We start from the raw sequence: 17,781 nt of genomic DNA, 5'->3' as shown, positions 1-17,781 counted from the left end.
AAATAAACACTGGTCCTTCGACCTAACCAGTTCACTTCCAGGTATTGATCTAAGAGAAATGAAAAGTATGTCCACAAAAAGACGTGTACAAGAATGTTCATAACAGCTTTATTCACAATAGCCAAAAACTGGAAACAACCTAAATGTCTATCAACAGGAGAATGAATACACAAGTTATGGTCTATTCACACAAATTATGGTCTATTCATACAGTGAAATACCACTCAGCAATAAAAAGGAACAAATTCCTGATCAAAATAACACCATGGACATTATGCTTAATGAAGGAAGCTGAACACACATATTATGTGATTCCATTTATGTCATGTCCTAAAATAGGCAAAATTAAGGTGAAGATAATCAGAACAGCGTTTGCCTGTGGAGGTGGGAGTATTGATTAGAAATAGATATAAGGAACTTTTGAGGGGGATGACAGTGTTCTATATCATAGGGATCTGGATCTGGATCAGTCAGAACTCTCCAGAGAAACAGAACCAATAGGATATATTATGTATGTATATGTATGTAGGTAGGTAGGTTGATTGATATTGATTGATTGATTTTAAGGAACTGGCTCATGAAATTGTAGGGGCTAGCACATCTGAATTTTGTAGAGTGGGCCAACAGGCTAGAAACTCAAGCAAGAATTAATGTTGCAGTCTTGAGGCAGAATTCCTTCTCCAGTATAGCAAGGCAGTTCTGGCGTTTGAATTCATTCAGTGTAGTCTACCTTTTGGTCCGTGTTTCAGCCAACCAGCCGAATAAACTGTTAGAGCCTTTCTGGCCCCTCAAGCTATAACACCTGAATCCAGAATCTCTGCTTAATGGACCTATATCAATAAATTTGGCCCGATCCAACTTTGTGTTCCTTCTACCATTATCCTACACGTTAATATTCATTGCCACACATATTCCTAGATTTCTGTCTATATAAATAGAAAAATCATTCAGTTCTTTTGGGATTGTAGTGCACCTCCTCATGGGTCACACTTTGTACCTAACCTTTTGGAACCTGCTAGCAAGTAGTCTAGTTATGGGTCTAGAAGTAACTACCTCAGGGCAGGTACCTGTAGGTTCTCAGTAAAAACAGGGTTAACCTCCTCAGACAGAGGGCTGCTTCTGCTGGCAAAGACGACTCAGCAGGGGCCGGCCCCGTGGCTTAGTGGGTAAGTGCGCACGCTCCACTACTGGCGGCCCGGGTTCGGACCCCGGGCGCACACCGACGCACCGCTTTTCCGGCCATGCTGAGGCCGCGTCCCGCATACAGCAACTAGAAGGATATGCAACTATGACATACAACTATCTACTGGGGCTTTGGAGAAAAAAAAGGAGGAGGATTGGCAATAGATGTTAGCTCAGAGCCGGTCTTCCTCAGCAAAAAGAAGAGGATTAGCAGGGATGTTAGCTTAGGGCTGATCTTCCTCACACACACACACAAAAAAGCAGAATTTAGGAGTTCAGTGTCCCCAGCTTCATCAGTATCGGTACATCCATTTGTCAAAGTTGTACAGCTCAGCTTTGTGCGTTTCCATGTATGTAAAATTCATATTGAAAAAAGAACTGTTAAGAGTCTGGCCTGGTGGCATAGTGGTTAAGTTTGTACGCTCTGCTTCAGCAGCCTGGGGTTCGCAACTTCGGTGCCCGGACGCAGACCTACGTACTGCTTGTCAAGCCATGCTGTGGCAGGCAACCCACATAGAAAGTAGAGGAAGATGGGCATGGATGTTAGCTCAGGGCCAATCTTCCTCAGCAAAAAGAGGAGGATTGGCATCAGATGTTAGCTCAGGGCTAATCTTCCTCACCGAAAAAAAAAAAAAAGAACTGTTAAAAATATTTAGTAATTCTGTGGTGGGGTGGAGTATGGGAACACTCATAGATGATACAGACATAACAATGTTGATAATGGCTGAACCTGGGAGATGGGTATGTAGGTGTTCATTGTACCATTATATTGTTATATTTAACCATTCTTATTAGGAGACATTTAGATTGCATCTATTATAATTATTTAAAAAAAACACAATGAACATTTTTGTACATTCAGCCTTTTTTGAATTTCAAATATTTTCTTTTTTTTTTTTTTTCGGAGAGGAAGATTGGCCCTGAGCTACTATCTGTTGCCAATCCTCCTCTTTTTGCTGAGAAAGATTAGCCCTGAGCTAACATCTGTGCCCATCTTCCTCTATTTTGAATGTGGGATGCTGCCACAGCATGGCTTGATGAGCGGTATAGGTCTACACCTGGGATCCGAACCTGTGAACCCCAGGCTGCTGAAGTGGAGTGCATGAACTTAACCACTATGCCACCGGGTCAGCCCCAAATATTTTCTTAGGAAGGATTCTTAGAGCATAGTTACAAGCTCATATTTTATGAGTATCTTTAAGGTTTTTGATTTAATTGGCTATACTAATTTTCACTCCCATCAACAGTGTATGAAAATATATATTGTTTGTGACCCCAGCTGAATTTTTCCTCATGATTGCTAAAGAAATTATTATTCTAAGGACACCTACAAACTAGTAAGTTTCTGGTAGCCAAAGTATTGACTAGTTTATCCCATGACATCTGCTTTGCCTATAAGAAATGGATCCCTAGGCTTTGCCTTTTTTTTTTTTTTTTTTAATGGTAAAAAAATGGAAAGGATCAAGGGTGAGCCTGTTCTGGCCCTCCGAGTGCATTCATGGCTGAGCGCTTCTTCTGGCCTCACCTCGTGTATGTCTGCTGACCACGTGAAGGAGAGGCTGTTGCTTTCCCAGCTTGAAGGATTGTTGCATCTTGTCAGTGATGATATATTGCTACTGATTAAATATCAACAGTGTCCCATCATCATCGCCTCACAGGTTTGCTAATCAAACTTAGAAGCAAACTTGCAATATCAGATGGTTCCAAATTCAAATTCTTTGATTTTCCTGTCCCCAGGTTCACAGCCCCTCAGGCAGAACTCTATGAAGCTGTTCTAGAGATCCAGAGAGATTGTCTGACCCTCTGCTCCCCTGGAACAAGCTTGGAGAACATCTACAGCATGATGCTGACACTGATAGGACAGAAGCTTAAAGAGTTGGGGATCATGAAGAACATTAAGGAAAATAATGCCTTCAAGGTACTTCGCTTCTTTTGACCCCAGTTCTCAAAAACACCTGACATGCTGCTTGGTTTTTGTCCTATATAAAGCTAATTAGATTTAGAAATGGTCTTTGTGATTCTTGTCTGTGAGAGGAACTTAGATTAACCATGGATTAAAACAAAGGGAGTCAGTACTTATTTCTCCCAGAAGATGGCAGCACATTCTGGTTCATTGCATGCTGTGTAACTAGCTCAGTTGTCAGAAAACAAAATGAAGACTGGTGCGGACAGGGTGGAAAAGGACACAAAAAGGAGGAGAGGTTAACTCTAAATTCTTTTGTGGTGATTTTGAAGAGGTCGGGGTCGAAGGGGAGGGTATTTGTTACTTCACTGACTTTGTTGAGACTTTAAGAATATCCTCAAGAGCCACATCTTTAGTGAATTTCATCTGCATCCAAAATGTAATGGTGTTCTGTACAAATGTAAAGCCTCGGCTTTAAATTAAGATGTCGGGTGGTCGAGCCAAACAGACCATTAAGGCATCTCCTATCTCCAAGTTTAGACTGCCAGGGTTTCTTTTATCAATAGGAAGGAAGCTATAAATTCTTCCTACTCAGGCCAACAAATCGTTAATTAACAGATAGAAATATCCAAACTGGTAAATGCCTAATAATTACTGTATTATTTCATGTTTCATGCCTACTCCACAAGTTGCTGTGAGATACTTAGGGTCTCCGGAGTAGGCTTCCTGAGGGATGTATGAACATTGAAGAGAGAACTATTCTAACATAATCATCCTCCTTCCCTCAAGAAAAGAGATTTTCATTTGTCATAGTCATTACTGGGGTTACCCAAGTCAGCATGTGTATAGTATATTAAATACTGGGAATGAAAATGTGGATTAGTTGGAATGCCGTTGGCAGAATTGCGTACAAGAGGCGGCAGTTTATCAGGTTTCCTAAGCATTAGCCCAAGGATAGGTTAAACATAAGTGGCAGAACCATGAGGGAGATATTAACACATATCTCACTGATTAATACATGCCCAACTTCCCCCTTAAAGGGTCATTGCTCTAATAACACTTTTGTAATTATCTTTTCCAGGCTGCTCGAAAATACTGCCCTCATCATGTTGGCCATTACCTTGGGATGGATGTCCACGACACTCCAGACATGCCCCGTTCCCTCCCTCTACAGCCTGGTATGGTAATCACAGTGGAGCCAGGTAAGGAGAGGTGCCAGCAGCCTCTGACCCCTTGGGACACATAATAGTAGTGTCAGATAGAAAGGTAAACATCGTTTATTTTTACCTGACCCAACATAATTAAATTAGGAGAGACAGGAAAATGAATCTTTCCGGTGTAGAAGGGAATTTTATTTTAGATTTTTCTTGAGTTTTCTTATTTAACATCACACAATTTGTTTAATTTGACTTCTCCAACAAACAACAGATGGGGACTACTTTCTATAAGTAGATATTAAGAAATAAATCTTGGGCCGGCCCCGTGGCTTAGTGGTTAAGTGCACACGCTCCGCTGCTGGTGGCCCGGGTTTGGATCCTGGGCGCGCACCGACACACCACTTCTCTGGCCATGCTGAGGCCACATCCCACATACAGCAACTAGAAGGATGTGCAACTGTGACATACAACTGTCTACTGGGGCTTTGAGGGAAAAATAAATAAATAAAATGATTAAAAAAAAAAAAAAAGAAATCTTTTTTAACCCTGCCTTTACCAGGGCCAATTTGTACTAGTCTCCCATGTAGTAGTGGTGGCTGCTCATGCTTCCGAAGCCCCCAGTGCTTTCCTGGAGAAAGACACTCAGACTCACCATGTTCTCAGTTGCAACTCCACTGTAAACTGCATTGAACTGCCTGCATTATCCTGCTTCTTAGTATCAAAATCCTTTCTCCTAAGCTTCAGAGAAAGCTGGCAATCTAATGGTCCCCCAGCTTGAATGATGCTGGGCATTGGGCAGAATTCAGCAGAGAAGTGGTGGCCACAGCGGAGCGTGAAGATTGATATTCCAAGTCAGTTTTTAAACACTGATACTGTTTTTGTCATGAAAATAGATCTCAATCTTAGATTTCAAGTGTTTTCATCTCTAAATTATATAAATTATAGCTGGGACACATTTTTCATACCACCTTTTGAACCTAGTCATTTGTTACTCTCTGTGGCCTTATGTACCATTTAGTCCCATCTAGTTGGCTCATGGGGGCTTCCTTGGACTTTGACACCATTTTCCTTTGCTGATCTGTTTCTTTTTATCCCACAGCAGCATCTGTGAGTGTAGCAGAGGAGGTTTACAGTTTCTTTAATGTGACAAGACCTGTTGTCTAACTTCATGATTAGAAAGGGTACCTTGGGCTCTTAGAATTTTTGAAATGTTCATTAAAGTCATCCTATTTCTCTCTCTCTTTACATCGTTTGCATCAATTACATTTATGACTTATTTGAGAGGGCTTATTTAAGTATTTCTGCAGCTTCTCGTTGCTAATAATCTCTAAATAAGTGGGGGTTTTTTAGTACATTTTAAAATACCTTATGTCTTTATTTTAGCAAAGTTCCCTTTTTCCAGGGGGCTATTAGGCAGAGAAAGAGTGCATTTATATTGTCTACTGGTTCCCAGCGTATATTGACATGCTCATAAGTTAAATGACTTTAGTGGCCTGCTTGAGCCACTAGAATATGACAGAATCATGATCAACACTATAGCAGTTGTATGCAGCCTATAGTCTAATATACAAAATATAATAATAGTTCTAGTAATGATAGCCAACATTTATTGACCATTACGTACCAGACACTTTTACATGTATTATCTTATTTAATCTCCAAAACTCTTTAAGATCCCAGTTTTACAGATGATTTGAAACAGATTAACCCACTTGCCCCAAATCATCCAGTTACTGCCATTTATGAACAGCACATTCTTTTTTCTACTCCTTAGGCATTTATATTCCAGAGGATGACAGAGATGCCCCAGAGAAGTTTCGTGGTCTCGGTGTACGAATTGAGGATGATGTAGTGGTGACTCAGGACTCACCTCTCGTCCTTTCTGCAGATTGTCCTAAAGAGATGAATGACATTGAACAGATATGCAGCAGGGCCTCTTGACCCTCACTGCAGCCCACATGCATCTCGGGTTCAAGAGGGTTGTATGTTGGCATCTGTGCACATGTGCTTTCTGAGTGTCTCTGTGTGTGCATTTATACTCATGTTCCACTCACGAGTGTGACAGCTGTATGAATGTGTGTAATTGTGTATGTGGTCTTTGTTTTAAGTAGCTAGACATCTGAAAAATTGAATATTTGAACTGTATATTACTGCAACTTTAGTAACATTAATTCTGTAGAATTAATGACCCAAGAAAGTTTAATTTTTAAAAGTAAAAAAAGTTCTTGGTTACATATGTCCATGCATTCCAGGTAACACATTTAAACATACAGAAAATTGTCTCCTTCTCTGCAGGTCATTCCCTTTCTGCACCTTTGCTGAGATACACCTGATAGCCTAAGATGTTTGTGTGATGCTTATATTTTGAGCTAATCACCAAGGTCTCTGCCTACACTAAAAACCACCCGTCAGTTGTGGGTGGCCAATACATACCTTCCATAACTTCCACCTACCTATTCCAGAGCCTGTGTATCTACTGGGGCCACATGAACCCTCATGGGCACTGGTGTCCTGCAATCTCACCATTAAGCCACAGTCCAGATCCCAGCAACACTAGCTATCGAACAAAACAATTTTGAGCCTTTCTTGCTATTTGATTGCCTGGGCCCTAGAAAGTGTTTAGATTCTTGATAAGGAAGGAAATGGAAGAGAAAGAAAAGTATGTATGTGTCTGCTCCAGATCCACACCTCCATCCGTCTGTTCTCAATCTAAAGATGATCCTTTCCCAGACATCCATGCTTCCTTTATAGATTCTTAATGCACTAACCCTTGTAACATACCCTTGAAGCTGCCAAGGGCAAATCCTCTGCTTACCCTGTTACAGTCAGATGAATGGCATGCAGTATTCAGAGAGATACCCCTGTTATCCTTCTGTGACTTCTTCTAGGTGCTGATAAAGCAAACTGGAACCCACTAAGTACCTGTACACATCCTATGATCCTTTTTTTTTCTCTAACGTAAGCACTGCAAGGGCAGTGGTAAAGAGTCATATTTCCCTCAACACAGCATTGGATGCAATTATACAACAGCTCAGTTTGCAGAGTGAAGGGGGCTAGATTATTGCAGATAGTTTATTCAGAAGCTTCTGTCATAGAGGGAAGCTTTAAGAATTAGTGTGTTCACCTCCTTTAAACCTGGATATGATGAGCCCAGGATGTGTAAAACCTACTAATTGTTAGAGCATGAATTCGAGGGTTTTTAAGAAAATATTTGTAACAGGGCAGCACAGGCTAGGGGATTAACACTCCCTGTAGTGCTAGAGGTTTGCCCATCTTCTCAAGAAAACTCAAGGTACAAAGCCCAAAGCAGGCAGGCAGTGACTTCATCAGGAGGCAAAGATAATGTTATAAACTAAAGTGATACAAGTCATGTCCTGACAGCGCTCGCCCACGAATGCTTGGCTTGGCTGACCTATAAGCAGCTCTGGGAATGGATGGCTGCACAGCTGGAGTCATCATCCCCATGCCTTCCCTCCCCACCTCCCTCCAAACTCTCAGTCCTGTGCTACTTTCTAAAAGAAGGGGACTGAAAATAAGTCCACAACTGGCTTCTCACTCCTGGGGTCTCGGTGGCCCCAACAACCCTTTCCTTGGATTGAGTTTCCTTTGTTCATTTACAATCCTGGAAGAAGGAATTTCCTTTTCTTCCTGGAAATCATTTTCTGTGATTTTCAACTTTCTAGCTAAAAGTTTGGTGGCTTTTATGTATCGTAGCATACTTGAACATGAAACACATTTCTTCTGGTTAGATTCCAGTCGAGTTCTGCAGATGTTGTGAGTAGTACTTAGAGTCTGAGGCTGTGGTGGAATGCTGGTGATTTTTAGTTCCTGACCCAGGTATATTGTCCTTTGAGTCCCAGATTAACCGCAGCAGGTAAGCATTTGAATCAGACTGTAGAACCATTAGGAGATGACATAGTGAACATCTCAGAGCAGTGTTTTAGGGGCTGTCTGATATGTGCAGGATTTGTTGAGCAGATAATTGTGCACAGTACAGGAATCTCATTCATTCTTAGCCGTACCAGAGACTTGCCCCATATTTCCCTCCATGACTAAGTATAATAAATACTTCATATGTTTACCAGGCTCTCCTAATGAAAACCTTAATTAAAAAAAAAAATCCTTGGGGCCAGCCCGGTGGCACAAGCGGTTAAGTGTGCACGCTCCGCTGCAGCAGCCTGGGGTTCGCCAGTTCGGATCCCGGGCGTGCACCGACACACCACTTGTCAAGCCACGCTGTGGCGGCGTCCCATATAAAAAAGTGGAGGAAGATGGGCATGGATGTTAGCCCAGGGCCAGTCTTCCTCAGCAAAAAGAGGAGGATTGGCAGATGTTAGCTCAGGGCCGATCCTCCTCACAAAAAAAAAAATAAAAAAAATCCTTTAAATGTTATACTTGAATTTTTCTCCCTGAGTTGAAGAGAGATGGTTGAATCATTAACGATACCATCTAAATGAAGGAAGCATACTTTTATGTGTTTATTTCAGCAGTTGGTATTTTTCCCCATAATCAGGAAACTGGGGGTGTGGTTTTTATTTGAAACACAGTAGTAGAAATACTGGAGTAAAAACTCTTCTGTTCCCTTAGTCATAATATCCAAGTTAGGAAGGTACTTCTGATGGTGGCTAAAGTCTTCTGTGTATATCTTCTTTCAAAATGTTGTTTTCTCATGAATTTTTATAAAGTCAGAAAGGGAAAATTCCTACTATAGACATTATATCTTAATTGAGATTAAGATCCATAAAACAAATTAAATCTCCAGATAAAGACATTGTAACTCATTAAAATAGAAAAATTTGAGCTGGGTGATTTTCCCAAATGTACATAACCAACACCCTCTTCAGCTTTCTTAATAATAGAAAGATTACAGATCTGAAGCATGAGTACTGCCTCCCTCTCCTGTGCCCACGTCAGAGATCACGAGTAAAGCATAGCGACTGTCCCACCAGTCCAGCTACGACCTCAGACTCCTTTGTAACACAGTGTTTCCTGTAACCGCTACCAATAAAACGGAGTTGGAATTTGAGGTAGACCCTATCTGCCATCCCTCAATTAGCATATGATCGATGATAATGTAACTTATTTGTGTGTGTATGTTAGAAACTGAGTGAGGGCCCAGGATGGCGGCAGCATAAAGGGCCCTGCTTGGAAGAGGTTTGTATGATATGGTTAATTTTTTTTAATTTTGGTTTCCTAAAGTAGGATCCATAGTCCAAAACTTAAGCTGATAGGGTCAAGTTTTAAGCCTGGACAAATATACTTCAAGCTGAAGTATTTAATGCTCCTGGTATAATGAGACGGTGAATACATCATTAAACCCTAACATTTGAGCAGAATTTCATTGTCACAAAGCACTTGGGTCCTCCTGGCTCCTCTTTTTACCTTGCCCATGTGGCACTGAGGAACTTGGGGTGGGCGTCAGTATTGTTCAGATCTGGGGTCCCCACTGAAATCAAGGTGCCTTGGGATGTGCTTCAGGAGGATCTGAGAGAACTGCGATCTTTGTTAGCATTTCTTAATGCTTTGTATGACTTTTATGCAATTATATAAGTTCAACTTGGACAAAATGCTGTTACTTTTTAAGGCTCTATCCACTGAAAATAGATAGGTCACTCCCCAACAAGGGAAAAGCATTTGTTACTGTCAGTTTAAAAGTAAACTATGAAACAATATAAAAGTGTATGGCGTGTATGTGTTGTTTTGAATCTAGAGTCTGCAGCTTTAAACATGAGAACATTTTGTCTTACAAAATATTTCATTTTACAAAGTATTCATTAAATGCTGTCACAAAATCATGTAGCAAACTTGAAATGATCTTTTCAGTCAGTTGGTCAGAAAAACCAACGGATTAGATCCAGCCCATTAAAGACTGACTCTTGACAATCTAATGTATAACATGGTGGCTATAATTGATAACACTGTGTTGTGTAATTGCAATTTAGTAAGAGAGTAAAACTTACATGTTCTCATCAACCAAAAAAAAAAGATTGAGCCAGCCCTAATGGCCTAGTGGTTAAAGTTCAGCACGCTCTGCTTTGGTGGCCTGTGTTCTGTTCCCGAGTGCAGAGCCATGCCACTCGTCTGTCAGGAGCCATGCTGTGGCAGTGGCTCACGTAGAAGGACCTACAACTAGAATATACAACCATGTACTGGGGCTTTGGGAAGGGGGAAAAAAAAGAGAGAGGAAGATTGGCAACAGATGTTAGCTCAGGGCAAATCTTTCCCAGCAAGAAAAAAAAAAAAGTATGTGAGTTGATGGATGTGTTAATTAACTAGATGGGGGACGTACTCTCACAACATATCCATATATCAAATTGATGACAAGGTACATTTTAAATATCTTACAATTTTATTTGTTAATTATACCTCAATAAAGCTGGAAATAAAAAAAAAGGTTGACTCCACAAAACTGACCATAGGTCTCCAGACAGCCCCTGTAGGACTCAAAACTAAACTATAGCCATGAGCATTTCATGAAGAATGAATTTTGTGAGGAAGTATGATCAATTTACAAAATTGTAAATATGTGAACTTTCTCAGTGACCCATATAAAGAATCATAAGTCTAGCCAGCTCTCCATATTAGGAATCCTTTTTAAAATCTGAGGCTCCCTATAAGGGATGCTTTCCAACATTTTTCACATCCTGGCACACAAAAAAAGACATTTTTTGTATGGCACAATGGAATAAGCATGAGGGGACCTAGGAATGAGTACATATGATTCAAAAAAATTCATTACATATCCTTTATGTAATTACGATTAGAAAAGAAAAAAATATATACAGAGTTTCATACAAATTTTTTAATTTGTATAACACTTGCAAAAAAATAATTTTTAAAATGTCAGTGGAAGACAGCATACTTCTGAGAACATGACTATTTTTTTTTTTTTTTTTTTTTTTTTTTTTTTTGTGAGGAGATCAGCCCTCAGCTAACATCCACCAATCCTCCTTTTTTGCTGAGGAAGACGGCCCTGGGCTAACATCGGTGCCCATCTTCCTCCACTTTATATGGGACACCGCCACAGCATGGCTTACCAAGCAGTGCGTCGGTGCGCGCCCGGGATCCGAACCAGCGAACCCCAGGCCGCCGCAGCGGAGCGCGCGCACTTAACCGCTTGCGCCACCGGGCCAGCCCCAAGAACATGACTATTTTGATACCAAAGTGAAACACCTGCACACAATTCCTGATCCAGACTTTTTAGCGGTAACATCTTCAGATTCTTCATGATCACCATTTACAAGAAACTTGTTTAAATTTAAAACCATTTTTATGATAATTCAAAAATTTATGATTGAACCAATGAATGGATAAACAAAGAGTGGTATATCCATACAATGAAATATTATTCAGCCATAAAAAGGAATGAAGTACTGATTCATGCCACATGGATGAACCTTGAAAACATTATTCTAAGTGAAAGAAGCCAGACATAAAAGGCATAGAGTGTATGATTTCATTTATACAAAATGTCCAGAAGAGGCAAATCCATGGAGACAGAAGGTAGATTATTGGTTGCAAGGGCCGGAGGGTAGGGGGAAATGGAGAGTGATTGCTAACAGGTACAGAATTTCTTTTTTAGGTGATGAAAATTTTCTGGAACTAGATAGTGGTGGTAGCTGCACAACTCTGAATATACCATTGAATGGTATATTTTTAAAGGGAATTTTATGGTATATGAATTAAATCTCAATAATTTACAATTGAAATTAAATTTAAAGAACCCAATAACTCTTCTTTTCATTGGCAAATGTAATGTGAAATTTCTTACAATGTGGATTTCTAATCAAATAGAAATCATTTACAGCAAATATTTCAAGACAATGAAGCTATAATTCACTGAATGTACACGTATTTTTAGAACAGTCACTCTGCCCATAGCTTTGACCACAAAGCTCAGATGTATCCAGTGTATGTGAAGCAGAAAGCCGGGCTGTCTGGAGCTGCACCTGCAAGGAGCCCGACCCAGTCTTCAGCCCCATGACACTCATGGCCAGCAGCGCCTTGGGTATCTGAAACTAACTGCTTCAGCAGCTGCATGGCTCCCTTGTCTTTGCTGAGCCACAGCGAACTCAAGAGCTGCTGCTGAAGTGGATGACCAGAGCGTAGCACCCCTCCGTGGCCATGTTCCCTTGAATCCAGGGCTCTTGGTGATAGGTGACAGGTAAGGGGGCTCTGGCTGCCCCAAGCCCTATCCAACTGGTCATCCCGAGAACAGAGGGGATCAGTATCTCCCAGCACACCAATTTCAAGGCACATCACTTAGGGTATTTAATTTAGGATCATAAAATCTAGAATTATACTAACCAGAGCTTATCTTGGACATAAAAATTCGTGGCACTGTAAATACTGATCCAGATTTCCACGAGTTTTTAAACCCCAGTGGTTCTGGATAGTTGCCACTAAATGCTATCTTTCTTTCCCTAGGAAACTTGAGACTGGGAAGCCTACAATGGTTTATCAAAAATGTTTATAAAAATAGTCATCTTGAAAAATGTTATTCAGTATCTTATTGCTCAGTGTTTGGTTATGCTTCTCTGCATGTTACACAGATTAAAATCACTAATAAACTATAGCCAAATCCTGCACTGATTATAATCTGAGCAGTGGACTATACATTATCCTTGAGTAATTCTACTTTACAATAGGAATCACCATGGATAATAAATTGTACTTGACATTGCATAAACTAGTTAGAGCAGGCACAGAGTCCACCTAAAGAAGCCTGAAAGAGTCTGCTCTTGACAGAAATATAACAGTATGGCAGTTCCTCAAAAAATTAAACAGAATTACCATATGATCCAGCAATTCCACTTCTGAGTATATATTCAAAGGAATTGAAAGTAAGGACTCAGGTATTTGAACACCCACGTTCATAGCACCGCTATCGACAATAGCCAAAAAATGGAAATAACCCAAAGCAGATGAATAGATAAACAAAATGTGATATATACATACAATGGAACATTATTCAACTTTAAAAGGGAATGAAATTCTGATACATGCTATAATATGGATGAACCTTTAAGACATTGTGCTAAGTGAAATAAACCAGATACGAAAGGACCGGTATTGTATGATTCCACTTATACGAAGTGCCTAGAGTAGTCAGATTCATCGAGACAGAAAGTAGAAGGGAGATCACCACGGGCTGGGAGAGAGGGAGGAATGGGGAGTTATTGTCTAATGGGTACAGAGTTTCAGTTTGGGAAGATGATAAAGTTCTGGAGATGGATGGTAGTGATAGTTGCACAACAATGTGAGTATACTGAATGCCACTAAACTACACTTAAAAATGGCTAAAATGGTAAATTTCATGTATATTTTACCACAATAAAAATTTTTAACTAAAAAAAAACAACTATATTAGCATGTGGGCAAAGGAAAGAGGAGAGCTAGAGGGAGACTGAGGTTGACGGTATTTAAGTAATTAAAATGAGAATAAAAATGCTAAATCAGTATCACCAAATAACAGGAGTTTCTAATCTCGTGGTTGAAGTACCATGTGTATTTTTGGGGGCCTATTTTTTAAAATATATACCCAAGTGAGAGTTACCAGGAAGTAGTGTCATAAAAAGTGGTTGAAAGAGTGGAGGCTATTTTGGGTGGAGAAGAGAAAGGTAAGGGGAAGCATGATGGCCAGCTCCGAATATTTGAAAAGCTGTCATGTAGAACATTTTATTTTATGCTGCTCCATTAGGCAGAACCAGAAGTGGTGGGTGGAAGCTAGCACTCTCATAGAATCAGAATTTTAGAGGTAAAAGGGATGTTAGTAACTTTGTCCAACCCTCTTAGAGATGAGTCTAAATAAAGATGGATGACTTGCCTTAGATCACACAGCTGGTTAGTGCAGTCAGGTTTACAAAGAGGTGTCCTAGCTCCAAGATCAGGGTGCTTTTCACAACAGCGTGCTGATTCCCACAGGCCACTCCAAACCTTGTCCACTCTCTTCAAGATTTCAGCACGTTTACCTTCTCAAACTTAGCTAAATATGTTCCCCTCCATTTTCAATGAAAATATCAACTCATTGTGACCTCTCTCTCCTTCACTCTCTTAGAGGTCAACATGCCGGTTTCCTCCTGTCTCAGTCATCTCTCTTCTGCCTCTAGCTTTGATCCCGTCTCTCTCCATTGCTCTACGACTCTACCCACTCAATAACGCTCCTCCTTCTTTTCCCCAAAGAAATTTTCCTCAGCCTACCAAAATCCACAGATGGATGTATTCTTCAATTTCACTCGACCTCTCTGGACTCTGTACTATTTTGTTGCTCTCTTTTGTAGTCACATTTCTTGAGTCAATCAATGGATTCTCTACTAAGCTAGTAACTACCACTCTGAAACCAACCAGGGTGACAAAAGGCATTCATTATCCTAATGCTTAACCTCTAAAGTCTTGACATATGTATCAGTCGGAATCCAGTCAGGAAAACAGAAGCTACTGTAAACATTCAAAACAGAAAATGTGATATCAGGAATTGGTTTCCCAGGAGATGACAGGACAGCCAAATGGGATGGTGAGACATTCTAAAGATTAGCAACAGCAGGAAGCCTCTACCAGCCCCAGGCTGGAGGACAAAAAAAGGAAGTGGAGTTTCTCAAGTCCAGGAGCTGAGGTCAACTGCTGAACCTGGGCCACGGGTGGCCTGCCTGCTGGCAGGAGCTGAGATCACAGACTCTGCTGCATCCAGGGGTACTGCCTGATGCAAAAAGAGGGAGAGAAATATCCTGACTCTCCCTTTACGCCATCCTCTCCTCTCCCGCCAGTGCCTCCCACCGGCAGAGCCAAAAACCAGCTGACACCGACCTCTAGGTCAGCCCTGCCCCGACCCCATGACATGAAGCAACGCAGGGAAAGGGCAAGGAATACAACTGAAGCAAATGGATTTTGCAATTTTATGAGTGTGCATACAGTAAAGTTACAAAGTGTATAAACGCTCTTCCGACAAAATCCATGGGTCTTTTTTGTTAATGTGCAAGATTAGAGTATAAATCTGAAGATCTCCTGATATAGAAGAAAATAACAAGGTTTGATACCATTCTAACTAAAATTTAACTTCTAAAAATTAACAGCTTTTCCACCATTTTATTGTTTTACATCAAGTTGCTAATTGATACAACACCTTGTAAACGTTAACTTGCAAAAGGTCATCCTAAAAATGAAGTAAGTTCTTGATTGAGTTCATTTTCCAGTTTCATCTTGTCTTTTGGTTCTGGGACCATTTAGAATCCATCTTAGATCTGATTCAGGGCCTGGGCAACCAATTTGACTATATTCACCTAATCGCTTGTAGACGACCAAAACATTCCCTGATAAACTAACATACAACCAAAAGGCATATTCTGATCGACTTCAGTTACTTATGTTTAAAAATGTACATGGAGGGCCGGCCCCGTGGCTTAGCGGTTGGGTGCACGCGCTCCGCTGCTGGCGGCCCGGGTTCGGATCCCAGGCGCACACCGACGCACCACTTCTCTGGCCATGCTGAGGCCGTGTCCCACATACAGCAACTAGAAGGATGTGCAGCTATGACATACAACTATCTACTGGGGCTTTGGGGGAAAATAAATAAATAAAAATTAAAAAAAAAATAAAAATGTACATGGAGGGGCCGACCTGGTGGCAGAGTGGTTAAGTTCCTGTGGTCCGCTTCAGCAGCCTGGGGCTTGCAGGTTCGGATCCCGGGCAAGGACCACTCGTCAAGCTATTCTGTGGCGGCGTCCCACATACAAAATAGAGGAAGACTGGCACACATGTTAGCTCAGGGCCAATTTTCCTCACCAAAAAAAAAAAAAAAGTACATGGAGCAGATTAGTGATATCTGCAATCCTAGAAAACAAACAATTCCCAATTCACTTGTTTTTTACTTCGGAATTTTTTATGGGATGATATCATTTTATGTCAAGATTATATTCCAGGAAAACTCCAAATTATAGCAAAAAGGGGAATTATTTTCATAAGAATTAATATAAAAAGTCTAGCTGCGTTCCCAGATAGCTACCATACAATATAATACTTATAAAAATTGTCCCCAAACTCTCAGATAACATGATCGTTCTTAATTTTAAAATGTTGATTCTGGGCTTGAGAGAAGATTATGCAGATGTTCTTGGCGTTGCCCCAAGACAACTGCCCAAGTGTAGCCCCTGACCTGAGTGAATTAGGCAAAAGCTGAGGACAGAGCTGAAGAGTCAAAGAGCCGCCTTGGGCAACCCCAGATCTACACCCAGGAGACAGCTCCACAGGGAGTGTGAGAACATGCAGTTGACCAGGGCCTGATGGTCCTGCCTCTTTTTCACGATAATGAAGTGTCCATTTCCCTCTACAGTAAATCTTAGCCTGGAGAATCTCACAATAACACACATAAGCACAACATAACCACAAAATGCAATCATTTATACCAAAACGTGTCCCTAATAAATAAACATCTCGGTGCAAAAGGGAACAACATAGAAAAGATCAACACAGAACTGTAGATTTTTTTTTCAATATCAAACAGCTGGCAGGGCCGGCCCCGTGGCTTAGCGGTTAAATGCGTGCGCTCCGCTACTGGCGGCCTGGGTTCGGATCCCGGGTGCGCACCCATGCAACGCTTCTGTGGCCATGCTGAGGCTGCGTCCCACATACAGCAACTAGAAGGATATGCAACTATGATATACAACTATCTACTGGGGCTTTGGGGAAAAAAAGGAGGAGGATTGGCAATAGATGTTAGCTCAGAGCCGGTCTTCCTCAGCAAAAAAAAAAAAAGAGGAGGATTAATTAGCACGGATGTTAGCTCAGGGCTGATCTTCCTCACACACACACACAAAAAAAACAGCTGGCAGAAGAGAGAGGTAGTGCAGACGTGTACTGCTGGGCAACACGAAGAAGCCCACCCGCAATTGAAATTTTGCTGTGAGTGAAATACGTGAGGGATGACTGAGCAGCCACATGAAGCTGCTAGGAGAGGAGGACTGGAGCGCAGTGCCCTGTGCTGCAGGGGGCAGGGCCCATACTCATCGTCAGTCATTCAACTTATGGAGCTGAGACTGAGCTAGGTGCCAGAGGTACAAAGGTGAGGAAGGAACACACAGTCTCCGCCCTCCAAGAGCTCCTTTTCTGCTAAGAGACACTGGCTTGTAAACGATTGCAGTGCAGAGTCATGTCAAAGTAGAGTCATAGTGACAGCACGAAGGAGAAGGGATGGGCTGCATTTGGGAAGGGAGTCAGGACCACTGGTCAAAGAAGATACCTCATGAGTTTTACAGTAATATTGCAACAGTTGGATAGCACTTTCACTTACATTATTATCTCATTTATACTTATGATGAACCCATGAGGCATGTCATTATCCTCATTTTACAGATGAGGAAAATAGACTCCCGGAGGATGTGACTCACTCAACTTATATAGTAAGTAAAAGATCTGGATGGAATTCAGTTCTTCAGACTTAGAACTATGATTTGTAAACCTAACACTCACTGAGCACTGAGTAGGTTTGATGTGCTGGGCCAAGCATTCTGTGTGCATTGTCTCATTTAATCTCTGCAGCAAAAATTC

General features: G+C 41.1%; 1 protein-coding gene across 4 annotated transcripts in view; it reads left to right on the top strand.

Moving 5' to 3' along the window:
* Positions 1-6,474, top strand: part of XPNPEP3 (X-prolyl aminopeptidase 3) — a 58,970-nt gene extending 52,496 nt beyond the window's left edge. For all 4 annotated transcript variants that reach the window (XM_058568298.1, XM_058568295.1, XM_058568296.1 and 1 more), the window contains 3 exons: positions 2,920-3,100; positions 4,167-4,287; positions 6,017-6,474. In XM_058568298.1, the coding sequence (XP_058424281.1) occupies positions 2,920-3,100; positions 4,167-4,287; positions 6,017-6,183 (469 nt within the window). In that variant the 3' untranslated portion in view covers positions 6,184-6,474. The remainder of the gene's footprint in view (positions 1-2,919; positions 3,101-4,166; positions 4,288-6,016) is intronic.
* The last annotated feature ends 11,307 nt before the right edge of the window (positions 6,475-17,781 follow it).

Source organism: Diceros bicornis, chromosome 25, assembly GCF_020826845.1.
Source record: "Diceros bicornis minor isolate mBicDic1 chromosome 25, mDicBic1.mat.cur, whole genome shotgun sequence".
In the NCBI taxonomy this organism is placed as follows: Eukaryota; Metazoa; Chordata; class Mammalia; order Perissodactyla; family Rhinocerotidae; genus Diceros; species Diceros bicornis.
Note: the sequence above shows the minus strand (reverse complement) of the source record. Positions and strands in the feature narration are given on the sequence as shown.